Here is a 27,010-nt window from a genome sequence, read left to right on the forward strand (position 1 = left end):
TGGATGCAGTCACATTCAGGTACAATTGAGGGTGATGGATATTTTATTGAATATGAGCTTCCAGGAACTATGAAACCTGGTGATAGAGGAGGGCCCCCAGGAACAGGACATATGAACTAGAAAGGGGCTGTGATCTCTGAGGTTTACAAAGAGATGAAATTTCAGTATGTGGGTGGCAAGTGGGGGAATTAGCTCTTAGAGTTGGGGGAGGGTCTATAAAAAGAGGTGTGATATTGGAGCGGGGGAAGTCACCTCCATTGGAACATGGTCCTGAGGGTTCAGACACAGGTGTATGGCTTTTGGGAACATGGAGACTCAGGATACAGTTAGCACCCTCATGATGTTTGTGTAGCCTGAGCCAGGTCTCCAGCCTGTCACCACAATCACAAGGTCACCATCTCGAAGGAAACCACGGAGCTTTCCTGGGTGGAGAAGAGGGGAGGGGGGTGAAACTATGTCTAGGAAATCTGAGTAATAAGAATTAATTCTCAGTCCCTGAGTGGATGTAGGACAGAGGCAACCATACTATGTTCTCTTACCCGCTCCCCAACCTTCTCTCCCCTACTCCCTCCACCCCACTAGCTAATCCCCAGAGATCTATAGTACTATAGGGATTCACTGAATGCCAGTATGCATAACAAGTTTGGAAGGGAACATTGTTGGTTGGAAGGGAACATTGTTGGTTCAATAGCCTGTCTCAGTCCCACCTGTGTTGCCTTGGTGATAGAAGATGGGGGTGGGAAGTAGGGATGACTTGAATGAGGTAACTGACATTAATACTATGTGAATTGTCATAGGTGTTTTTTAGACCAGTAGCTAAAGGCTGCTTCTCTCACCTGCTGCCTTTCTAATTAGAACCACACCTAAGGTGGGGTGACTGAGGGTCTTTCCCTCCTAGTTTGATTTTTTTTGTTACTAAGGGAGCTATCCCTTGAGTAACTATTTAAAGAAGCCAATTCATTGAATAGGTGTATCTCACTCAAAGTGAGAATGTGATAAGACCTTAGTCTGAAAGCGCCAGGGTCTCCAAGTGCATTCTGGGCCATCTCTAGTCATCCTGATGAGTATCAGGCCACTGGACCCAGATGGTTCAGGAGGAGAAAGTGAGGTTGGTGTCCTTGCACAGCCCTCCCTCACTCAGATCAAAGTCAACTGCAGGTCATGTCATCATCCTGATGTCATGGTCCTTTTCGAAAATGAAGGACAAACACAGCAATAACAACAACAAAGTGAGGTGAATGGGGCTTTGTCCTTGGAGAGAAACATTTAGAGGACTCTAACAGCACCTGCTTGCCTCCTACAGGATAAAATCAAGCCTGCTTAACAACTTCTTAACATCATAAAACTTGTTTTAGCAATACCTCTGGTCTATAGCAGTTGCCTATACAGCAGTAGCTTAAGTTATCCCCTCAGTTGAATTGCCCTAGTGCAAAATTATTGATGATTGGTCCCTAAAGCAGTGTGCAGTTCCATCTGCCTGTTCCCTGCAGTAACACAGAATCTCCCCAACAATGCAAGGCGATGGCATTATGCACTAGCTCTTCCCCTATATTCAAGAGAAGAAAATAAATCAGCCCCTTTGTCACATGCTTTCACATCAACTAGTTTAGGTGGCTTCTGCTATACAAAAGAGTCTCAGGATGAGAAGAGTTGGGGGAGGTGGAGGGGTGGTATTGGAGAGTTGCCATGGAAACAGATGCCTGGAAGGCACTAGGGAGAGAGACCAGTCATCTTAGGTGAAGAAAGGAGAAACTTGGGAAAAGTCATGGAAGCCTCACCACTTTCAATGCCAAATTGGACACGACGGTCAACATCATCAGTCCAGATGGGCTCTGGGGGGTCTCGGTAGAGCAAAGGAAAAACACCACGACACAGATGGACCTGGCGGGCAGTCTGAGCAGAACGGGTGACAGCAATGACAGCTGCACGGGGACGGTATCGGGATAAGAGTTGTGCCGAGCTGGGGGAAAGAGTACGTAGCTCAGTGGAAAAGGCACTGGATTGTGGATCAGCAGATCTGGTTTTCAGTCCAGACTCTGCCACCATCTTTCTCTGTGATGACCTCTTCAGGCTTCAGTTTTCTCATTTCTCAAATGCTCTACCTACCTCACAACCAGTGCTGTAAGGATCAAATAGGGTAATGGATATGAAAGTACTTTGAAAAATCTAAAGCCTTTTACAAATACTAGACAATGGTACTAGGTGCTTGGGTCTCTCCACAAGTCCCTGGATTGCTGTCTTTTCCAAACCACTAATTCTTCATGTCCTTAGATGTTCATTCAACCTCCCTCTCTGTCCCTAAATTTCCCACCTCTGTCCAGGCACCTTGCTGTCCTCTCACCGGCCAGATGTTGTCAGCACAACTATAGCAGCAGCACAGCACTTGAAGGAAGCCTCCACAGCGCCGATGGCAGTGACCTCGGTAGGGTCACGGCTTAGGGGAGCGGCCCTACGAAGTTCTTCAAACAGTTGCCGGTGAAAGACTGCGGCCTCTGCCTCCCGAGCAATCTAAAATACCAGGGGGCCAGGGTCAGGCCTTGATATCTGGCCTGGATGTCCCAGGATATCTGGATCCCAGACAATGCCCCGCGTTCCACATCAGATCCATACCGCATGCTGCATCTTCACAGCCTCAACAGGGTAACTACCCTTGGCTGTCTCCGCAGACAACATGATACAGTCAGCCCCATCCAATACAGCATTCGCCACATCGCTTGTTTCTGCTCGTGTTGGCCGGGCTTTGGTGACCATGCTTTCCAGCATCTGGAAGTACCATTTTCATAAGAGTCAAGGACTGATGCTTTAGACCCTCCTACCCTATTCAACTCATGCATTCCTTGCCACTCCAGGGGGTGTTCTCCCCTCTCATGACCCTATCTGAGTGTAGTTATAATATGCTAAGGATATCTATACCCTAATTCCATGTCACAATAGGAGAGTCAAGGGACGCTAAGTAGAGAGGTTGGTGCCCACAATACCTATGACATGCCCCTACTCTCTCCCAGACCTGTGTGGCACAGACAACGGGTTTGCCAGCCAAGTTGCAGCGTCCAATCATCATCTTCTGTGCCAAGAAGACCTTCTCAGCTGGGATCTCGATGCCCAGGTCACCCCGTGCCACCATAATGCCATCGCTCACCTCCAGGATCTCATCAAACCTAGGAAGTTTGGGCCCAAGAGGGGGCATGGCCAGGAGATATCGAATAAAGTCAAGGAGAGTAAAGGGCAGAGTCAAGAAAAGGGGAATTGGGGATATTTCCTTTCAATTCAATTTATACTTAGAGGAGAACCAGGGACCTGGAGGTGGGGGTTAAGGGGTGGGATAAAGAAGGTCAAGGGCTGGAAGCCTCACTTCTCAACACCCTCACGGTTCTCGATTTTGCTGACGATCTTGATGTTCTGTCCCTGGGGCCCCAGGGCTTCTCGTACAGCAATCACGTCTTGGGCCTTTCGGATAAAGGACGCGAAGACGATATCCACACCATGCTCCACCCCAAAGCGCAGGTCCAGAGCATCCTGCTCTGACAAACTCGGCAGGTCCACTTCTGCACCAGGCAAGTTCACCCCCTTCCTGCTTCCCAGCATCCCGCCGTTCTCAACTTCAGTCACCAGCCCTGCTGGGTCTGTGGAATTCCAGAGGCCAATAAGAAAGAGACCATTTGGGGCAATTTGATGTTTTTTTTAAAGGGGTATGGACTGAGACTACAAAGCGGTGGTGGGTAAAAGGGTTGGGGGGAGGGACGTGTTCGGGGGGAGGGACATGTTCTCTGGGAGGTGGAGCAACGCTTGGGGTGGGACTGGAGGAAATCCAGAGGGCAAGTCCAAGAACTAAGGGGTGTGACCTGAATTGGAGGTAGGGCTAGAGGCTAACTCGAGTTCACCCACCTTTATGCTTAACCACCAGAGAGATAAGACCGTCGTCGATGTAGATACGGCCCCCCTCTGACACTACGCGGACTATGTTGGGATAGTCCACCCACACAGTGCTCGCATTCCCCAGAGTTCGGAATGTCGGGTCTACAGTAACGCGGACCTGGGAACCCTTCACTATCTCCACTTCTGACTCTGGGCCCTACGGGAGGGAATGGGAGGTAAGAGCAGAGCTGGGATATGTGGGGGCTCTGTGCCCTTCTTTCCTTATGGACCCCTTCCTCCTGCAGTACAAGCTCTTCCTATACTTACCTGTTAAGGATTTCCAACTCTATCCCTTATCGATTACGTCCCCGCCCACTCTCATCCCCGGGCTCGCTGGTTCACCCTACTCTTCTCAGAATGTAGTTTCAGCTATTCCAGATTCTGCGTCCTCAGGGTCACTGCTCCAACCTCATTCAACTCTCAACCTCATTCCAAGTTATTGGCCCAATCCCTTATCGATTTGACCCTGCACACACCCATCCCTAGTCCCTCCTTTCTAGCACTCCCCACTCCTTACTCTCTATCCTACTCTTCCTTTCTTTGTCCCAACCGCCCTCGCTCCTCGGTACCGCCTGTCTCTCTCATTGCCCTGGTCCTCACCCCCTGGAGGATCCCGGTGCGGATCTCGGGCCCCTTGGTGTCCAGCGCTATGGCCACGGGCCGATAGCTCAAAGAGGAGCCTGCGAAACTCTCCACAGCTTCTCTCACGTTGGCTATGGATACAGCGTGGTACTGGGGAGGGGGACAGGGAAAGAATGAATGAAGACAGGGATCCCCGGCCAACCTCTCCTAAATCCACAGCTTCTGCGCCTCCAAGTCCCCGGGCAGAATCTCCCCCTTGCCCCACCCCCCCACCCCTCCAGCTCCAGCAGCAACGCCTCCCACCGCTCTCTGCACCTCATGGGAGCCATGGGAAAAGTTGAGCCTGGCAATGTTCATTCCTGCTTTGATCATTTCTTTCAGCCGATCCACCGAGCGAGATGCGGGGCCTGTGAACAAAAAACAGAATTACAAAATCTCCGTGTTGGAGGAGATTCAAGGAACTATCTGGCATAACTGATACCCGATGAGAAAAGACCCAAGCGGTCATCCAGCCCTCTCCTCCCCCTCCCTCCTTACCCCCATCTACTCAGGCAGCCTACCCACGTACTTATTTCCCTCTCGTTTAGTTACTGAACTAAACTCCACTAAATCTTCTCTTCTCCAGACTAACCATTCTCATTTCCTTCAAACTATCCTCGTTGTGGGGAAGGGGCAGGTAGGTGGCTCAGTGAATAGAGCCCTGGAAATAGTGGCCCTGGAAATAGGAGGACCTGAGTTGAAATTTGGCCTCAGACAGTTACTAGCTGTGTGACCCTGGGCAAGTCACTTCATCCTGTTTGCCTCTGTTTTCCTCATCTGTAAAATGAGAAGAAAATGGTAAACCTCTCCAGTATCTTTGCCAAGAAAATCCCAAATGAGGTTATGAAGAGTTGAACATACTGAAAACAACCCCTTCAGAGAGGCCCTGTTCAGAGAAACTATCCTCTGATTAAAAGATTCCTCTTTCTGCTCCAGAGATACCCTCTACTTGCCCAGATAAGTTGTGTGTTCGTCCTTCTTTGCTGAAGAAGACCATGCCATCAGAGAAATAATGACATGACTTGCACTTGACTTGGTTTTGAGTGAGGGAGGGCTGTGCAGGTCATCAGCCTCACTTCTCCTCCAGAGCCATCTGAATCCAGAGACCAGATATTCATCAGGATGACTAGAGATGACCCAGGATGAGGCAATTGGGGTTAAGTGACTTGCCCAAGGTCACACAGCCAGTGCGTGTCAAGTGTCTGAGGCAAGATTTGAACTCAGGTCTTCCTAACTCCTGCACTGGTGCTCTATCCACTGCATCACCTAGCTGCCCTTCCCAGATAAGTAGGAGATAGTAAGAGACTTCCTAGTTGTTCTAGATGAACTTGAATCAGCAGGTCCAGATGAACCAATTCCCAACAACTTGAAAGGACTCAATGCACATGACTGCAATAGCCATTCACTATCTGATCTTTGGAAAAGATGGAGAGAGATACAGCAGGAGTGGAGCAGGTGGAGACTTAAGGCAGAGAGATCAACCAGAAGGATGTTTCAGTAGTCCAGGTGTGGAGTGATGAGGACCTGTACCAGAGTGGTAATAGTGTCAGAGTGGAGCACAGTGGAGTAGACATGTAGGAGAGATGTTACAAATGTAGAATGGCAAGCAACTTGATTTTTTTTTTAAGGGAATGGAACCTGAAATTTCTAGGCAAATAAGCATGACCTCCTTTCCTGGAAAAATTGAAGGATGCTGGTTAGTGAACATTGAAATAGTGATCAACAGGAATCCAGGCACAGGGTCCAGAAGGGAGGTGGTAGCCCTGTTGTGCTTCATCCTGGTCAGGCCAAATCTGGAATACTAGCTTTAGTTCTGGGCATTGATCAGGAGAACATCCAAAGGAGTGTGAGCAGGATGGTGAAAGGTCTTAATATTATGACTACAATGACAATAATAATAGCTAACATTTCTATAGTACCTACTATGTGCCAGGCACTGGGCTAAACACTTTACAAATATTATCACATTTGATCCTCACAACAACTCTGTGAGGTAGGTGCAATTATTATCCCCATTTTAGAGATGAAGAAACCGAGGCAAACAGAAATTAATTGATTTGACCAAGGGTCACACTACTAGCAAGCATCTGAGGCAGAATTTGAACAGGTCTTCTTGACTTGGGGCCAAATGTTCTATCTGGTTCAATCACCTAGCTGCTCTCCTCTCCCCCCACATGAGGATTGGTTGAAGGAAACAAAGATTAGCAGAGTGAAACATGAAAGCTATCTAAATGGGCAAAGGGTATCAGCTTGAAGATAGATTAGATTTGTTCAGCCTGTTCAGAAACAGTAAAACTGGAAGTGAGAGATGAAAAGCTTCCTAACATAGTTATCCAAAAGTGAAATTGATTGCCTTAGAAGGTAATGATTTCTCCTTCATTAGAGATATTTAAGCAAAGACTGTCATATTTTAGTGGAGTTTTTTGTCAGGGACATGTTAAACTAGATGGCCTCTGAGATTCCCTTCCAGTTCTGTGATTTTCTGTCCTGGACGCTCTTTGCTTCTCTCAGTTTCCCTTGCTGGATCTTCATCCAGGGCACACGTCGGGTGAAGGTCATATTAAATTGTGGGTGTTTCTCAAAGCTCTATCCCGCGCTCTTTTTTCTTCTCCCTTTATTCTATTTCATTTGATGATCAATCTCATTAGTGTCCATGGAGTTATTGATAATTGTCAGATTTCCATATCTAGCCCTAACTTCTCTTCTGACCCTCAGTCTTACATCTCCAGTTGCCTATTGGACGTTTTAAAATCATACCCCATAGACATCTTAAACCTAGCATGTCCAAAACTGAACTGTCTTTCTCCCTAAGCCTTTCCATCTTCTTAAGATCCCTATTACTAGGCACCACCATCCTCCCACTCACAAATGCTCATAACCAAAGGGCCATCCTTTATCCCTCATCCTCAACCCTACATCCAATCTGTTGCCAAGTTGTATTGATTCTACATTTGTAACATCTCTTCTACATGCCCTTGCTGTACTCTGACACTGCTACCATTCTCACCCCACACCTGGACTTTTGAAATAGCCTTCTGATTGATCTCTCTGCCTTAAGTCTCTACCAACTCCACTCCATCCTCAAAAAATAAGTGTAGGTCTGCCTATATCATTTTCTTATTCAATTAACTCCAGTGGCTCCCTATTATCTCTAGGATTAAATATAAAATTTCCTCTTTGGCTTTTAAGGTCCTTCATCACCTTGCATTTTCTACCTTTCTAGACTTCTTACACTATCTTCCTCCTTCCTCTTCTTACCCTGCCAATCTGAGTACTCTTTAATATAGTGACTCTGGCTTCCTTTCTGTTTTTTGAACAAGACACTCCATCACCCAACTCCAGGTATTTCCACTGCCTGGAATTCTCTCCCTCATTATCTCCATACTAGTCTCCTTGGCATTCTTCAATTTCCATTTAAAATCCCACCTTCTATAAGGAGTCTTCCCCATCCCCCTTAATACTAGTGTCTTCTCTCTATTGACATTTCCAATTTAGCCTGTATATATCTTCTTTGTATGTAGTTGTTTGCATTTTATCTTCCCCATAAGACGAGCTCTTTGAGAGTAGGGACTGGGTTTTTTGTTGGTTTGTTTTCACCTTTCATTGTAACCACAGCACTTACCAAGGTTCCTGACACAAAGTAAGTGATTAATAAACACTTGTTTATTGACAGTGTGATTAGTTTCTCTACCTTGTCTTTTTTCCCACTCCAGACCAAATTCTACTCAGCTATCCCATTGATCTTCCTAGGGCAGCCAGGTGGCACAGTGGATAGAGCACCAGCTCTGAAGTCAGGAAGACTGGAGTTTTAAAAAAAATTTTTTTTTTTAAGGCTGGAATTTAAATCGGACAGTTATGTGACCCTGGTTAAGTGAAGTCACTTAATCTGGATTGCCTCTTAAAAAGAATTTGATCTTCCTAAGGTACAGCTCTGACCATGTCATTGCCTGCCCCACCCAAACTCATTAAACTTTATTTCTTCCCTGTTACCTCCAAGAGCAAATATAAATAGCCTTTAAAGACCTGGCCTCTTTTTCCCTTCCGGTCTCCTTACGCTTTACTCCACACCATGTACTATATTCTCCAGTTACACTGGCTTCCCTGATGTTCTTCATATGTGACCCTTCATTTCCAGAGTCCTTGCCTAGAATGTTCTCCCTCCTCGTCTCTATCTCCGGGCTTCCCTGGTTTCCTTCAAGTACCAGCTAAAACACGTTTTTCTGCAGTGAGCCTTTCCTGCTCCCTTTTAACGCTGATGTCCTCCATCTCAGAGTGACTTCAATTTATTGCCTTACATATTTGTTTTACGTACATAGTGGTTTGCATATTTTCTCCCCCATTGGAATAAATTCCTGGAGAGTAGGGAATGGTTTTTATCTTTTTTTGTATCCCCAGAACTTGCACAGTGCCTGACACATAGTAGGCACTTTTCAAATGCTTGTTGACTGAGTCTGATTCTCCTGCTCAAAGACTTCCTCTTTTATCAGGCAAATACAATCCCTCCTTTCCTTACTCAAAGAAACCTCCCCCACTCCCCAACTAGATCAGGGTCATCTTTTTTGCACAGAGACACTTCCTTCGACCATTCAGAGATACTCCTTCACAACTAAAAAGTTTCACTCTAGCCTCTCAGAAATCACACATTCTACCACTTCAGTCCTCCCCCATACAGCAAAAGAAAATCTTTGGAAAGAGGGCAGTGCCAGAGGATGTGAGATTCAATTATCCCTGGAACCAGAGAATGATGTTGGTATGCAAGATGCTGGAGAATGTGAAGCAGGCATGGATGTTCTTAAGGTTGGGGAGGGGATCCAGGTAAAGCAATACCAATGTGGAGGATGAGGGGGATGATGCTGGCAATGAAGTGCAAGTGGTAGCCATGTGGGATTTGGGATTGGGAAAGAGAAAAATGAGAATGTTATGGTATGGTTCCATGGAGTTGGAATGGGAGGCATTTGGGAAAAATGGAAAGAATGCTGAAGACGTAGGTTCTAGGTCTGCCTCTGCTGTTAACTTATAGTGAGATTTTTTAAAAAGTTCATTGATTTTTCTGGGCCTCATTTTCCTAGTCAAGTGAAAATAATTGCTCCTTCCTGCTATCATGCTCAAACGAATATTATGCACAAAAGTGCTTTGCTTCTCAGACTCCCTCACTGCAAGAAGTGAGCATTGCCATTAGGTTGAGGGTTCTTGAGGGCAGAGAATGCCTCTTGCCTTTTTTTTTAATCCCCAGCACTTAGCATGGTGCCTGGTACAGGGTAAGCATTTAATAAATGTTTATCGATTGACTGTCACTATTAGTTACCTATGGTGGCGATGATGCCGGTGCTTCGGGCAGCCACTGGTTCTGAGTCAATGTCCAGTAGGCAGAGATGCTCCAGAAAGGTATCTGCCATGGCTGCTGGGAGCTGTTGCTTCTGGAAGAAGGAAGCACCTAGCTCCTGGGTCAAATGGGCCACACTAGCCCTTCGAAGGTACCCAGCTGGCCCTGGCAGGGGAGAAGTGTAGGATAATTACAGTGGACACTGGTAGCTCAATCCTCTCCCCAATTTCCCTTCTTTCATTCCCAGACTTCTCATTGCTCAAATCCACAGCCCCTCTCCTCCTCTACCCATCTTAGCCCTTATTCCATTTTCAGCTCCCTCGTTCCCATACTCTAGAGTCTAGAACCTAGATCCCTGAAGGAAGTTCACCTGTATAAAATCCCCATGCTTTTGTCCTCCACCTGCCACAGTTTCCTTGTGTCTCAGTCTATCAGGCTCCCTCCCCCCCCCTTATCTTCCTTCTTTCTCCCAACTCCCTCATTGCCTAAGGTTTCCCATCCTTGGAATCAGTCCTCAGGGCCCTCTCCTCCCCTTCCTCTAAGCCCCCCACTCCTCAGCCAGAGCCTACCCTCCTTGCTGTTAGGCATGTTCAGTATCTGTGTGTCTGCTGCCAGTCACCCCAGTGTTGCTCTGATCTGGGCAAGGCTCTGAGTGGCTGGTTAAAGTATCACCAGACTCTTTGTCCTCACTGCCCCACAATTCACCAAGCTTTTTGTGACAGAGGGCAGAGTCCAGCGGCCACGGGAGCTTCCCGTGCTGGTAGATTCCCCATAGGCCTTGGGAGAAAGGGAGGACATTTCAAGGAGAGTCCCTAACACTGGGAATAGTCTACTTTCAGGTAATTAATGAATGAATGTAAACAAACTACAGTGCATTGTGCACCAGAAAGCCTGGGTCCAAGTCCTGAACAAGTTACTTGAAATATTGATAAGATCATAGAATATTAAAACTGGAAGAAACCTTAGATTTCACCTAGACCAACTCCTTTATTTTATAGACAAAGAAACAGGTCCAGAAAGATCCAGGTCACAGGGGAAGTAAGTAGATTCAAACCCAGGTCTGTTTACTCAAAATCCAATGTTCTTCCTAGAGTACCATAGAGTTGCTTTTTTCCACCTCATTTCCCTCATCTGTAAACAGGATGATAATAATATAAGTATCCACTGAAGCAATATGTATAAAGCACTTCCTGAACGTCCAGTGCTATTCACATGAAAATTATTAGGCAAACGTGCATGGATCCTCTTCAAGTTGACATTGTGATCAACTTTACTTGTCCTACTTCCTCCTCCTGACCAGTTTCCTCCTTTATGCAATTCATTTCACTTGACCAATAAAACTCAGTGGGACTTGGTCCCCATTCCTTACCTCCTGGGGCCCCTAAGAGGAAGGAAGTCATCAGGTCCCGCTGGTGCTTAGGGGTCCATGGCGGAAGTATTCCAGGGACAAGCTCTTCCCCTGACGACATTGCTGCAAACGGTGAATCCCTTAAGCTGCCTGGAGCATGAGAGAAGAAAGAAACACAGGGGAGGGTGTTGGCCCATCTTATCTGAGGGAGCCAGAGAGAAGAAAAGGGATACACCCCACTGACCCTCCCCCAACCTCCTGTTGGACAGTCCCCCCACTCCCTTACCTCTAGCCTCTTGTCTGTTAAGCAGTTTAGTGTAATGGAAAAAATACTGAGGGGCAGCCAGCTAGTACAGTGGATAGAACACCAGCCCTAGAGTCAGGGGGCTGGAGTTCAAATCTGGTCCCCCATACTTGACTCTTACTATCAGTGTGACCCTGGACAAGTCACTTGTTTGGTGGGAGGGGAAGAATGGTGGACTCAGCTGTAGGACAGAACTAGTTTTAAACCCTGCCTCTGACACTTACAAGCAATATGACAATGGGTAAGTCACTTTATCTTTCTGAGCCCGTTTCTTTGTAAAATAGGGATAATACTGTGGTACTTGCCATCACAGAGTTGGTGTGATGATTAAATGACACCATGTACGGGGAAACGGTACTTGAAAGTGCTTAATGTCAGCTGTTATCATTATTCAGACATTCAGTCGGTCAACCAGTATTTATTAAGTGCTTACTATTTGCCAAGCACTGTGCTTAGGGCTGGGGAGACAAAGAAAGGCAAGATTGCTCTCAGGACACAACTATGTCCAGATAAGCTACATGCAGGATGAACTGGGGTGGTCTCTAAGGGAAGGTATTAAGACTGAGGAAAGTTGGGAAAGGTTTTTGGCAGAAGATAGATGGGACTTGAAGCCAGAGAAGTTAGGAGGTTGAGATGAGGATGGAGAAAGTTCCTGCATGGGTGGCAGCCGGTGAAAATGACCATTCGGGAGATGGAGTGTCTTGTGCTAAGAAAAGCAAGGAGGTCCATGTCACTAGATTGCAGAGCAGGTTGAGGGAGGGGTTATAAAGTGTAAGAAGACTGGACAGGTGGGGCTTGGGAGGAGGTGTCACATCATAAAGATCTTTGTCAAAAGCTTTTTCTGCATCTGTGGAGATTGTCATATGGTTTCTGTTAGTTTTGTTGCTCATATGATCAATTATGCCCATAGTTTTCCTAATAATGAACCAAGTCTGCATTCCTGGTATGAATCCTACCTGATCAAAATGTATTATTCTCATGATAAGTTGCTGTAATCTTTTTGCTAATATCTTATTTAAATGTCAAGGTCTTTCAATGCCAAATAGCTAGGTGTCACAGGGGATAAAGCACTAGACCTGGAGTCAGGAAGATCTGGTCTCAGATATTATTAGCCATGTGACCTTGAGCAAGTCACATAACCCTGTTTGCCTCAGTTTCCTCATCTATAAAATAAACTGGAGAAGAAAATGGCAAACCGCTCCAGGGTCTCTGCCAAGTATATCAGTAAACACCCCAACTTACACAGGAGGACTTGCCCTCATAGGTTGTTAGATCGGCATTCATAAAAGGAAAGCAACTTTTCACGGGTTAACAATCAATCAAATACAGGCATCAGAGAAAATCCAAGTCAAAATTTCAAAGAAATCAAAAATCAATAGACAACACTTCCAAACTGGCTGACCACCAAACTGCCCAGAGAGAGGAGCACCAACATCTGGGTTTTCAAAGCTGGGGGGCTGCTTAGCAGCTTCCCAGAGTCTCATCTGGCACAAAAACTAAGCCCCCCCAAATAAAACCTCACTCTCAGAGTATTTGTACACTTTTTAGAGCCCAGAGGCATAACCCTCCAATCCAGTCCTTCAATAGAAAAAACAAAAGGTCCTTGGGTCCCTCCTACAAAACAGCTCCCCTAATCATGCTTCCCACAATGAGCTGGCCCACCAAAGGATGGAAAAGATCCTTCCCAATCACATTATTCAATCAGAGGCACTTTTAGTAAAACAAAAACAGCAAAAGATCCTAATCTGATTGCCATTACACCAAGAAAACCCCAAATGAGGTCCTGGAAGAGTCAGACACTACTGAAATGACTGAACAACAAATTTGATCCTGGAGGTGATAAGGAGCCATCAGAGTTTGTCAAGTAGGGGTAGATTAGTGTGACAGCTGAGTGGAGGATGAAAAGGGATGGTGAGAGACTTGAGGCAGCTGGACCAACCAGCAAGCTGGTGCAAAAATACAGGTGAGAGGTAATTAGGGCCAGCATCAGAGTGGTGGCAGTATCAGAGGAAAGAAGGGAACATATATGGTATGAAGTTAGAATGGACTTGACAACTGGTTGGATAAGGGAGGTGGTGGGGTTAGAGAAAGAGGGAAGAATCCAGGATGACACCTATGTTTTGAGTCTGCATGACTGGGAAGATGGTGGTCCCCTTGACAGCAACAAGGAAGTTAGGAGGAAGGAAGAATTTTGGGAAAAGATAATGAGCTCAGTTTTGGACATGTGGAGTTTAAGATTCTATCGTAATCCAGTTCTAGATGTTCAATAGGCAGTCAGAGATTCTAAGAGGTCAGGAAGGAGATCAGGAGACAGATTAGTGTTAGACAAGTTGATATGAGAATCATCAGCATAGAGATTATAATTGAATCCATGGGGGCTGATTTCACCAAGTGAAATAATATAGAGGGAGAAGAGCCCTGGGGGACACCCATGATTAGTGGCATGACTTCCAACAAAGGAGACTGGGAAGGAGTAATCATATAAAGAGGAGGAGAACCAGAAGACAGTAGTATCACAAGGACCTAGAAAAAAGAGGGTATCAGGAAAAGCATGATTAAGTATCAAAGGCTGCAGAGAGGTCAAGAAAGATGAGATTTGAGAATCATTAGTAACTTTGGAGAGATCTGTTTTAGTTGAATGGTAAAGTTGGAAGCCAGATTGCAAAGAGTTAAGAGAATGAGAGGGAAGGAAATGAAGGCACCTATTATAGATGGCCTTCTCAAGGAATTAATCCCCCAAAAGGGAAGAAAAATATAAGAGGATAGTTAGTGAGTTTGAATGGATCCAGGGCTTTTTGAGTATGGGGAAGATACAGTCATGTTTGTAGATAGTAGGGAAGCAGCTAGTAGTTAGGAAGCAATTGAAAATTAATGTAAGAGTTGACATGACAGTAGATGAAATCTGCTAGAGAAGATGAGATGGAATGGGGTCACTTGTTTCTGAAGTGGGGTTTGCCTTAGCAAGAGAACATTCATTTCTTCAAGTGAAACAGGGGTGAGAGAGTAAATAGCAGAAAAAGACATCTGAGATAAGAAACAGGGGAACAGGCCTCATTTTTGTCAGTGAACTATGAGGCAAGGTTCTCAGCTAAGAGGGAAGTGGAGGCTGTGAGAGGTTTGAGGAGGGATGAAAGGCAGATGTGGTGAATGGCATAGTGAAATGATTGCTATTATTCAATCTTGTGACCCCATATGGGGTTTTCTTGGCAAAGATATTGGAGTGGTTTGCCGTTTTCTTCTCCAGTGGCAACAGAAGCTAAGTGATTTGCTCAGAGTCTCATGGCTATTAAGCTATTAAGAGTCTGAGGCCAGATTTGAAGTCAGGTCTTCCTGACTCCAGACCCAGTGTTCTATGCACTGAGTCATCTAACTGCCTGTAGTGAAGTGATTAGAGAGGTATAAAAGGATTGCTGATTGAGATTATGTCACACAAACTTGGTCTAATCAACATGGTTTCAAGATACCCCTCCCCACCTGCTTCCTTCAGACAGAACACTGGACTGGGTGTCAAAAGACCTAGATTCAAATCTCAGCTCTTCAGCCAATTCCTCTGTGTGACTTTGAATGTCAGATTTATGACAATTGTTTGAAATTCTATCAGAGAATGAAAGTAACAGCAAAGCCTGAAGAAGGGTTGGATTGGGTGGGGTTGTAGCCCAGGAGAAAAGGAACTACTTAAGAAAGTATCCTGGATTTTGAGGATCTGATAGGTACCCAGATACACCTGGACGCTATCTCAGTGAAAGTAAAACGAGAAGAATGAAGGAGCAAATGAATGAAAGAATATTTATTAAGCAATTACCATGGTCCAGCACTGGGGCTACAAATATAAAAGCCAAAACAATCTTCGTCCTCAAGAAGCTGACATTCTAACGGGAGAGACCACACATGAAGGGCCAGAGAGGGACACTCTGGTCCAAAAATTACTGAAACGATGGGTGTATATTGATAATTCCAGGAATAATGACTGAGCTGATTGGTTTATGGTTCAAAATTGGGCAAGGCAGGGACTAGGCTTTCAGTTGTGAGAAGGATTGGAAGGAGGTGGTAGTAAAACAGAGGCTGTCATTTAACTGACAGTAAAGGGAAGGTAATCTCCAGAGTGCAAATTCCTCTAGGATATGGGCTCCAGGGACTGGGGAGTGGCAGTGGTGGAGGAAGTTGGGAAGGAGATGGTTGGAGAAGAGCAAATATCATAGTAAAGGACTTTCTTGAAGGGGTGAACTCTTTGGGTCAAGGAGAGAGGGCTCCAGGCTCCATCTATACAGAAGGTAGATCAAGAAAAATTGACTTAAGTTGTTGCAGCCAAAAAATTATAGGTGGATCGTAAGGGTTTGTGATTGTTACAATGACTAAGAGAAGATGGGGCTATCTTCCCTTGAAGATTGGTAAACCTTGGAGCTGTGCTAGATGAGATGGAGCCAGGAATTTGGCTATGATTGATACATTTAGTAGGTAAGTGAGCCTCAGTTTCCTCATCTGTAAGATGGGAGAGGGGAGTTGGATTAGATGATCTCTAGTTTCCCTTCCATCTCTGACCTTCTATGGTTTATGACCTGTGAGAGACACTCATGGAAAGAGTTCTGGATCTGTAGTTCTAGGACCTGGGTGGTTGGCAGGCAGCTACAGTAGATAGAGCCTTGGGCATGGAGTCAAGGAGAACCAAGTTCATATCTTGCCTCAGATACTTACTAGCTGTGTGGTGCTGGGCAAGCCCCTTAGCCTCTCTCAACCTCAGTTTCCTCATCTGAATGTTGTAAGGATTAAATGATATGTCATATGTAAAGCTCTTTATAAAATGCTGTATAAATTCTAGCTATTACTGAAAGCTACTCATTACCAATGTGCCCTTGATCAAGTCATTTAATTTCTCCAGGCTTCAGTTTCTTCTTCTATAACATGAAGGAAATGGACTAGATGATCCCTAAGTCCCTATCAGTTCTAAATCTATGATCCTCTGATTATATTTCTCATTCATAATTAGAAAGGGGAAGGGTAGAGGGGAACATTAGGCTGGGTCTTAATCTCAGAAACTAAACCTATATTGAGTACTTGGGGGTAGTAGACTTTCTCATACCATCTTACCCTACTCTGAACATTGAACATAGGCTTGTACCTGAAACTAGTTCAAATGTCAAAGGCTTTGGCTGACCATCTGAAGGGACAGTGATGTAATCACAAAAAGGTCTAGAGTTTCAAGAAGGCAGATTTCAGCTGAGTATGGAGAAGAATATCCTAACGATTAGAGCTTTTGGAAAATGGAATGGGCTGCCCTGTGGAGATAATGAGCTACCCATTCAAAAGAATGTTTCTTTAGAACCTGGATAACTAACCCCTTGTGAAGGATGTGGTAGTAGAAACTCCTGTATCAGGCAGAAATCTAAGTATATGGTGTGTGGGGGTCACTTTCAACACTGTGTCACTCTGAAAGGAGTGGAGATATATGTGAGCAGGGTTTTATGGTCTATGGGAGATATAACTAGGTCAAACTTGTAACGGGACGAGTTAGAGCCAACCCCTGTCCATTGCAGGATGACACACTGAGAGCCTGCCTAGATAACCTAGGGGCTTGTCAGTAGGGGTGGAACTAGATGGATTTCAGGAGGAAGGGTCTCGTCTTTGTTTGCAACGTGGCAGTTCTTTGTCCAGCTCCGGATGTCCAGTGGAGAAGACACCCATATAAGGAAAGGTGTTAGGTGATAGGTTCAATGTATAGGCTTAGGAATGTTCACGTAATTAACACTATATATGCATGTGAGCTAGCTGGAATAAACGGAGTCCTCCCCACCTTGTCTCCCGCCTCATTTCATTACTCACTAGATCAAGGCCTCTTGCTGGACAAGAGCCTTGGGTCGGGGTTAGGGGTTCCTGTAATGGTCTAGGGGACCCCAACACAAACTCAATTGTTCAGCTGGGCTTGTTGGTGCAAGTAATCCCTGCTCCTGGTGGATGCTGAAGCTGGTGGATTGCCTGAGTTTGGAAGTAATGAGCTTTGAGGAGGGATAAAGTGGATGGGGTGTTTGTCACCAATATGGTGAGACCCTTGGAGTGGAAGGTTATCAGGATGCTTAAAGAGGGCTGAACTGAGTCAGGTCAGAAAAGTAAAGCTGGTTAAAGCTTCTGTGAAGATCAGTATTGGAATCACATCCAAAAATGGTTGCTGCACTTCCAGGCTGGGAGAACTCTGTAGGGAGACACAGTCTAAAAAAATTTTTTTTGAATAGTTTAAGTGAGTGTCAAATTACAATCTTAATCACAAAAAGTTTAATTTGCATTATTAAAATTTCTCCGTACCAATAGAACAATAAATCAAGCCCTGATTTGTAGCCCTTTGCTGATTTTTGAGGTATAAATATATAACCAGTGGCTCTTGAAGCTGGCTCCAGCTCACCACTGTTGCCCTGTGATTGGAGGTTTTCATGTAAAGGCTGGAACCACTTACTGGATGTACTTCAGTAAGTATTTTTTTTTTCAGGTATGACTTGGTCTAGATGGCCATTTTATAATTCTGCAATTGTGTCATGTAGATCAGGTTCAATATTGAAAGCTAATAATAGTAATAATCTTTGATTTATGTCTCTACACTGAGTCCACCCCACTGGAGTATCTGAATTTGACTAATCTCTAGCTCTTCCTTAAGTATATTCAATTGCCCTGAGAAGCATAGGATATTGAGTAGACTTATTAAAATTCATTTAAAGAATAAAGTGCACTCCCTTACCCTCTTCAGCAAGGAAAGAGTTACAGCCCATCTTCTTGTGAATGCCACTTCCGTTCTCTTTCCCTAGAATAGAGATATAGTTTCCCCTAAAAAAGTGCAACATTGATGGTTGAACTCCCAGTATGTGAGTGGAATTAAGGACCTTATGGAAGAATAGTGTCAACCTCTCTCTCCTTGCCTGCTTGCTCCCTCAATCTGACTAGGTTGCAGTATCTCAGCTTCTGGTCTTGCAGCTCCAAACCACTCTTATGGAACTGACGGATCACTGGAGTTTCCATCTTGGCTCTGTCTGTCCCCTCCATCTAATGTCACTCCATCAGTTCATATCCCTCATCTCTACCATCCCCTCGAAATCCTATCCATCTCTTTGTGACTTCTTTTCCCTGAAAGACAATCTCTCCTTCAATAGCCATGCTCTTCAGACCTATGACTTTTGTGGAAAGGGCTTCTTTCCTAGCAGCTCAAGCTCAGGGGGCCTTCTGGCTGGTTCAACCAGGAAGGGAGAGTCTGGCCTGATTCCTCTCATCACAAGAAGTCACTTCCTCTACCTTCCCACTTATACTATGGAAAATGGAAATAATTATGTCCATGATACATACCTCACAGATTTTTGGTAAATTTGTAAACTTTAAAACATGATGAAAATATGATTTATCATTATGCATGGAAGAGGTGGTATTTTAGCTAGGGTTTTAAGGAATTGGACAAGTAGAATTGGGGGATAAGGAGGTACATGCCAGTCTCTAATACTCTCTACTTATCTGTGGATACGTAACCCTATCCTGTTCTCCACTGTCCTAGTAGAATGAAAACTCCTTAATTTTTGTTTCTGCAATTCCAGCACCTAATATAATGCTTGGCACATAGGAAATCAGTCATTAAGTGCCTTCATTGTGCTCAGCACAGTACTAAGCATGAGAGATACAAAGAAAGTTCCAACATTCAAGGAGTTCATAGTTTCAGTGGGGAGTAGACAAAAAGTACAGTCATATACAAATTAGATATAGATAAAATAGATTGAAGATAATCTCAGAGAGAAAGCACTAAGATTAAGGAGGACAGGGAAAGACTTCCTGCAGAAGGCAGGACTTTGGCTGAGACTTGAAAGAATCTGGGTGTCCCAGCCTAATTGCCATGGGCTGCCCAGGTCATCTTACCTATACTCAGGTCTTCAGTGGCCAGCCAGATAAATGTAATGAGAGAAGAGACCTCCAGAGTCAAACAGAAGTTGAAGGCTTTATTCCGGATCTTAGCTACATGTCAGCATGCAGGGCTAGTGCTCTCCGTGGAGCCCCCTTCTCCTTCTGGAGGAGAGAGGAACCCTCCCCCTCTCAGTATGCAGGGCTAGTGCTCCCCGTGCGAGCCCCCCACGGGAGCCACCTTCTCCCTCCCGAGGAGCAAGGAAAAAGGAACCCTCAGGCTTTCCTGTCCCCATTTAAGCTCTCCCAGCCACATAGTTCACTGGTGGACACCATGCATGCTTTCAGCCCCTTAGCCAATTAACAACAGGTGTGCTCAGACCACAGACCAATCTCAAGGGTGGGATGCTCTCCCCAGCAAGTTTCTACTGAGAAGAGGTGGAAAAACGAGATAGCTCGTGTCTCACTCCTCAATTCCCAGCTGTTCCCTGGGGGGCCTCATGAGAGCTCAGCGGTTTCAAGAGCCCTCACCTTTACCTGACCCAAGACTGTTCACGTGAGAACCGAGCTTACACCTCAACATCTGGGGAAGCCAGGTGGAGATAAGGAGGGAGAGTGTTTCTGGAATGGGCAGCAGTCAGTGAAAATGCTTGGAGCCAGAAGATGAAGTTTCCTGTGCAAGAGATGACAAAGAAATCAGTGTCACTGGATTGCCCAGTAGGTGGTGTGTGTGGGACTGGTGTAAGATATAAGAAGACCAGAGAGGTAGGAAGGGATCAGGTTATGGGGGGGCTTTAAAAGTAAAATGGAGGATTTTACATTTGAACCTGGAGGCAATAGAGTGGATGAGTATGTTTGGGGAGTGTCCAAATGCATGTTTTAGACTAGTTTGGCCAGAGAACAGGGTGTGTTAAAGGTGATAGTGAGGAATGATCTTGGAAGCAAGGGTTGGGTGACAAGTTACAGATCTTTAATGATAGACAAAGGAGTCTGGACTTTATATGAGGCAATCAGTACCCATAAAAATTGAGATATTCCCAATAGATAGGCCACCAAAGAACTCTGAGTTTCACCACATGCCCCCAAAATTGGCAAAGATGATTAAATGTAGAAATAATGATGAAGGGGCCATGGGAAGGTAGGCATATGAATATAGTGTAAGTATAGCTGTGAATTGCCCCAACCATTCTACAGAACCATGTGGAACTGAATCCAGAGATACCATTCCTGAACGTTTACCCCCACAGAGGTCAAGATAAAGGTAAAGGTCCTCTGTCAATCAGTCAGTCAATCAACATCTGCTGATGTGCCTTTCCTATAACTGAAGTAGAAGGGAGGGGAGGGGGAGAAGGGGGAGCTGGTAGTGTTGATGTGGCAACAGTATAAAAAACAAAGGGGAGATCTGAGTAACTTCCAAGTTTTGGCTACAGTCCATGGCACTATATCACAAAGAAAGGAGGGAGTGGGGAGTGGGACACCAACTGACTGCACAGGTCCTGGATTCCTGAAATTCAGGTATTCAGGGAGAGAGGTCTTATGGAAAAGAAATTTTATTTAGAAAATATCATATTCCCCATATTTTTATTATGAAAAGTCTTCACAATATCCTTATTTCACTTAATCCCTCCCCTTCTCTATCATCTGAAGACTTTTCACACCACTACTAATATAGATTATTTGTTAAGTGATCTTCTTTACTTTTTATACTCTCATACCACTCCTTCTTGACCTTCATGCTTTTAAAGAAGAAGACCTGGTTTGGACAAGTACATGGGCAATCTTTAAAATTAAATCCAATCCTCACATTCTTTCCCCTATACATTCTTCCCTTCATCTGTCCCCCTTCATATGAATATAAGAAGGGAACAAAGTTGGCCAACACATTGACAAATTACAAGGGAGGAGGCAGTCTCTTTGTTATAAGTACAGATACAGAGATTTAAAATACAAAGGTGGATAAATGAATTATCCATTCAGAAATTCCACCTCATCTGGGGAGGTACATCATCTCATGCAGTTTTCTGATCTAGATGCTCCTTCAGGACGTCTTCAGCACAGTATCTCTGCATCTTCTTCCCTTTATCTTCTTGTAGAAATCCAGATGTCCCTCCTCCTACAAAACTGACCTTAATACCATTTTAGATAATCATTCTTAAGCTTTATACACTTATCATCTTACAAAATCAAAATTGGGCCTTTGGCCAATTGTCGTATTTAAGAATTTCACATCAGAACTCAGTATTTACATCTTACATTAATTCACTATTCATCAGGTAATATTTCTTTTAAAGCATTTACAATATAGGCCACAAACCATTTTTCTTTTAACCAAATGAGACAAAATAATAATAACTATGTATGCTGCCTCACAAGCCTTATTAACCTGATGGTCTCCGCACTATTACTAAGAATTAAAGGACCCTAATTTATTGTTGTTGGTCTAAAGTCCTAAGCCTGATAGCCTAATTTTAGACTTAATCTTGGATGTTCCCCTACCAGCAATCTGTAATTTAATAAATCTGGTATTACAAAACCTTTGGTTACAGGAGATTGCTACTAAGAGTAGGGACATTGCAGGGAAACAATATCTCCCTAACTTCATGTCAGTTAAAGGCAGGAGTAGATTGCCAATGGGCATCCAGCCAGGCTTAAAGTTTGCCAGGTGTCAATGGGGAAACTGAGTCAGGAGAATCCTACCCCAACCCAGTCTGAACAGCTGCTCTCCCTACCTTACCATGAGACGACTTTTTGCAGTTCATACCTGCATCTCACAGGCTTCCTGGCATCATGGATCAGAGGCTCAGACCACCTCTTTTGCTATCCATACCTGGAGTTAGACTCAGAAGAACAGTCAGTTAATAGTGCCATAAAATGTTAAAATAGCAAGTTCCAATAATCAGGTTTCAGATATGACCACAACTTCACGTTGGCTAAGGAACATCTTTTGAAGCAAGTCTTAAGGCTTGCATGCCTTTCTATACATGTTCTAGTTAAATAGCAATCATAAAATCAAATTTACTATTAAAACCTTAACTTTTCCATCACTGTCAAATTGTATCCGAGGTTACTTGTCTCTAAGCAACTTAAACTAAAATTCTTTTCCCCAAACTACAGGTGTCTTTAATTTAGTCTCAATAATTAATTCAGTCAATTGTTGTCAATTGTTTTAATAATTGCTTTTCCATCACTTTGTAACATGTAAAATCCTTATTCCAGGTTGGGACCTTTGTCCATTACCCCCCAAAAGTTTTTATCCCATTTGTCTAAAAGGGCCTTGGAAAACCTCACCTTGTGCCATGTGTACTGGCTCTTCTAGAGGCCCATAGAGGCATATCACTATGACCTGTTAATCCAATTCTCTAGGTTACTGGCTGCTCCCATCCAGAGCATGCTGGGAACCCCTAGACCACCTGGGCCACCCTGGACTCCTTCCTCAGTCCCTCTATCACAATAGGGAACTGAGCCAGAAGGATCCTATCCCAGACTGGGGACACAATTGTCCCCTGAGGTTTGTACATTTTCACTAATCAAACATTTTGCTGGGACTCACATCTTATATTTTTAAATTTGTCCTAAAAGTCAATCACTAGAGATTATTTATCACTAAAACAAATTCCTTGTTATACAAACAATTTACACTTTAGTTAACATCTCTTCTCTCAGCATCTCCAGTTCAGATTAGATCTTAAGAAGTCCTTTTGTAATGACTGGACTTCCAAAAGAAAGGGAGATAGGGCCAGGAAGCCTTCTTAAAATTTTCCAGAGAGCTACCTGGAACCATAAAATTCCTGGTCTCCCTTCTTATAACACAGTAGCTTATAAATATAAATCTGATCGGTAAACCTTTCAAAAATCATATAAAAGATTTGATAAAGCATTTCTTAACGCAACAAATATCTTCCTCTTTTTAAGAACAGTTTACAATTTATCACAAAACCCTCATGGACCTAACTGACAAAAATTATGAGACCTAAAACCCAAGGCCTTTTAACATTTGGCCATAAGCTTCCTTTTAAATACTTTTGTAAATGCTTCATTCATAGCAAAAATCAATTTTAATTAAAGCTTCCTTCTTAGCAACAGAAATGAACTTTTTAATTGATAATGTTTAATATAAAATTTTAGAATAATCTCTTTGTTCTCTCTGAAGTAAACTCAGAGAATGCCTCTTCCTATGTCAGCAAAAGCCAGCCAAAGCTGACTCTGCATTTCTTGGGAGACCTTTAACCTATGACATATCTTGAATAATGGGACTTCCCTTTATATCTTATTATCTATAGACACATACTATGTTATGACATATCTTGAATAATGGACACATACTATGTTATGGGATATTAATGGTAAAGAAAAAATAGGCATCCTGGGTTTCTATTGAACATTGTTTGCCCTTTCCTGTGTCAGTTACCTGTTTGGGGCAGGAAGCCTGCCACTTACTAGTGGTGGGATTTCCTTACCACCTGGGACATATGTTTACCCAGCTTGGAATCTCAAGACTTGACTGACATTGCTTTGTTAATTGTCTTGTCTTACTAGATTTATGATTTGTTCAACTAGGAGAGTTTCTTTCTCACGGCAAAATGTATATAAGCCAGAAGATTTCTGCACTGGGTAGCCAGAACATTTCTGGCTCCATAATGCATTATGTAACTGTTTTCTTTAATAGGGAATTGATTAATTAATTAAATCATAAAATGTATGCATTTAGCCTGCTGCCTTTCTTTTTAAGTTTTCAGGTCAACATAATCTACTTAACACATCCTCAGATGGAATAGGCTTAAAAATCACAAACCAATTTATTATTAATTTAACAATGTAATTTCTAATATCACTGTCATAATGCCAAATAACAATATCTTTCTACTTATTCCTGATAGGAAAAGTATTCTCAGATGCTGCCTATTACTCCTTCAGGACAGATTTCAACTTGAAATCATGTCAAACCTGGGCTAATGAAAACATTTTAACCCTCCTCTTCTTTTTACCCCCTTAAAGAGCTGAATTTGTCCTCTTCCATCTCCATCTCCCCTCTCCCTCTCAGCCCTCTCAATCTCACTTCAACCTTTAAATCATGGGGGAGGGGTAACTTTCCCTTTGTCCTCGTAGGCTAAGCACACAAACAGAGTTAATGCTTCTAATTTCCATTATTGATAAGATAGAGAATGGCCTGCCACTCCCATATCTGAGGAGGAAAGACTTTTCCAGAATAAAAAAAAAAACCTCCTTAGCCAGGCAAAAGGACCTAAATAATTTAATAATAATTACAAATCACAGCAAACAGTTTTTAAATCCAATACCCTTCTATAACTTTGTCTGTCGGTCTCTTAATCAAACTAAGCATTGGTAACAAAATTTAATTTAAGCATGGATTCTGTAGCTGGGTCATTCATATCTAGCCCTGAATATTTACTCATGTTCTTTTTTAATCTTTCTAAAAACTCAGATGGAGTTTCATCCTTCTTCTGCACCATCTCAAAAGCCTTTTTAATGTTCTGGGGTTTAGGGACAGCATTTCTAATACCAGTTATAATGAACTCTCTCAAGTTCTGCATATGGATTCTATGGGCTTCATTATTATGGTCCCACCGAGGGTCCTGAGGAGAGTATTTTTGGTCAGCTGTGTTGACCTGAAAACTTAAATTAAGAAAAGGCAACAGGCTAAATGCATACATTTTATAATTTAATTAATTAATCAATTCCCTATTAAAGAAAACGGTAACATAATGCATTATGGAGCCAGAAATGTTCTGGCTACCCAGTGCAGAAATCTTCTGGCTTATATACATTTTGCCGTGAGAAAGAAACTCTCCTAATTAAGCAAACCATAAATTCAGTAAGATAGGACAATTAACAAAGCAATGTCAGTTGGACCTTGGGATTCCTGGCTGGATAAACATATGTCTCGGAGATAAGGAAATCCAACCACTAGTAAGTGGGAGGCTTCCTGCCCTAAACAGATAACTGACATAGGAAAGGGTAAACAAAGTTCAATAGAAATTACGACCTAAGATGTCAAGATATAGTGTCTTAGGTTAAAGGTCTCCTTAAGGAGTGTAGAGTCGGCCTTGGCTGGCTTTTGCTGATGTAGGAAGAGGCACTCTCTGAGTTTACTTCAGAGAGAACAAAGAGATTATTCCAAAATTTTATATTAAACATTATCAGCTGGCACCACCCTGGCTGCAGGTAGATGCTGGAGTTCCCATTCTACCATAGCAGCCCACCTTATCATGCCCCTTTCTTCTTGAGAGAATAGAATATTTAGGGCATTCATGAATTCACTCCAAGTATATATATTAGGTCCCCAAAACTGATCTAGTTGCTCTGATAAGCCCTGGGGGTCTGCCATTAGGGTTTTCATTTCTTTCTGAAAATTTCTTACCTCAGCTGCACTAAGAGGTGCATTAACATAGATCAAGCCTCCTTGAGTTGACGGAACCTCTCTTAAAGGAAATAACTTAGTATTTTTGGTTTCATTTTCAAGAGTAAATTTTCCTGATCTTTTAAAAGTTGTCTCAGTTTTCTAAACAGAGGACCATGTAGCTCAGTAGAACTTTAAAGTCCTCCTTTCCTTTTTCTTTCAATTCAGAGGTGGGGGGAGGGGGGGAAGGGGGGGAGAGCTGCCAAGCCTGCTACAAGCTGGGGTACATAGGGAGGAGGGAGTGAGAGGAGTCCTCTTCCTCCCCCTTTTTCCCTTTCAATACCATCTGCTGGGCTTCTGGCATCCAAAGAGCAGCATAAGTGCCTTCCTCTGAATTTAAGAGGTTTTTAGCATTTACATACAGATTCAATTTTTGGCATACCCAATTTTCTGAAGACCCATATTTGGGCCATATTACTCCTCCTAAATCTACTTCACTCCAGGTAAAACAACAATATCTTATCATTTTTCTTTTATCTTTTCCCCTTATATTTTAGCAATTCATTCCATTTCTGAAGTCTATTCCCCAAGGGGCTCTTTACCCGTTAGACTGTTCTTTTCCCATTAGGAATTTACGAAGTCCCTCACAAGAGCTTCCAGGTTTTTGTTTTTATTTATTTAAATCTTGCCAAATTTGTTCAGGAGGGGTCGCCTCACTCGCAACAGTCCCCAGGAAGCTGATTCAGTGGCATCCTTGCACTGAGGTTGAAAGTCCCGTGTTTACCTCCGGACTGTTCGGGTACAACTTTCAAGACTGTCTCATTCACTTGCTGGCCGGAATTTGCTGTCACCTATTCGGAGCTTTTATCTTTTATATTCAATTTCTGTTCCTCCCAGTTCCTCTTTTTCTCTGGGAATTTTGCCCCCTCAGGGCAGGAATTCTTCCCGCTAAGCTCAGGGACTATCAGAGAAAATTCTCTGACTGGCACTTGCCCCCAATGGAAACGGGAAGGAGTTGCCACTTGGGGGCGTTCCCGGCCAACGCACAAAACTGTATGAGATAAAAGACCCTTACTCAAAATTGTAAATAAATGAAGAGGCTTCTGGATATGAACAGAAAATGATTTATTACCATTCTCGCGAGAAAGGGGCATCCCTCCACCAGGATTGGGCTAATCTGATGGGAGGAGGTAACTTATAAAGGATGAAACACCCTATTGCAGAGAATCCCACCTCCCCACTATCCCACCTCTCCATTGGCTGGGAGGCAGGCTTACAATC

The 27,010-nt window shown here is 43.7% G+C and overlaps 1 protein-coding gene across 2 annotated transcripts; it reads right to left on the reverse strand.

Moving 5' to 3' along the window:
- Positions 1-25: 25 nt before the first annotated feature.
- PKLR (pyruvate kinase L/R) lies at positions 26-10,513 on the reverse strand. 2 transcript variants are annotated; one of them, XM_072647222.1, is made up of 11 exons: positions 10,429-10,513; positions 9,842-10,024; positions 4,813-4,904; positions 4,516-4,647; positions 3,886-4,072; positions 3,353-3,623; positions 3,008-3,158; positions 2,611-2,763; positions 2,342-2,508; positions 1,779-1,960; positions 26-422 (listed from the first exon to the last, which is right to left on the reverse strand). In XM_072647222.1, exons 1-11 carry the CDS (start codon positions 10,445-10,447, stop codon positions 316-318), a joined length of 1,644 nt encoding a protein of 547 aa, XP_072503323.1. In that variant the 5' UTR covers positions 10,448-10,513; the 3' UTR covers positions 26-315. The 2 variants fall into 2 exon arrangements, with proteins under 2 accessions (XP_072503323.1, XP_072503324.1); XM_072647223.1 differs by lacking the exon at positions 26-422 and having other exon boundaries at positions 1,873-1,960; positions 2,326-2,508; positions 10,429-10,512.
- Between the last annotated feature and the right edge of the window lie 16,497 nt (positions 10,514-27,010).

The sequence above is a fragment of the Notamacropus eugenii genome, chromosome 2 (genome assembly GCF_028372415.1).
Source record: "Notamacropus eugenii isolate mMacEug1 chromosome 2, mMacEug1.pri_v2, whole genome shotgun sequence".
NCBI classification, from domain to species: domain Eukaryota; kingdom Metazoa; phylum Chordata; class Mammalia; order Diprotodontia; family Macropodidae; genus Notamacropus; species Notamacropus eugenii.

Bases quoted from the DNA above. Each gene is read 5' to 3' on its own strand.
- PKLR (XM_072647222.1), bottom strand. The intron at 4,905-9,841 runs GTAACTAATAGT...TTTTGTTCACAG, and splicing joins CGGCATCATCGCCACCATAG to GCCCCGCATCTCGCTCGGTG. The intron at 2,509-2,610 runs GTATGGATCTGA...CTGGTATTTTAG, and splicing joins CTGTGAAGATGCAGCATGCG to ATTGCTCGGGAGGCAGAGGC.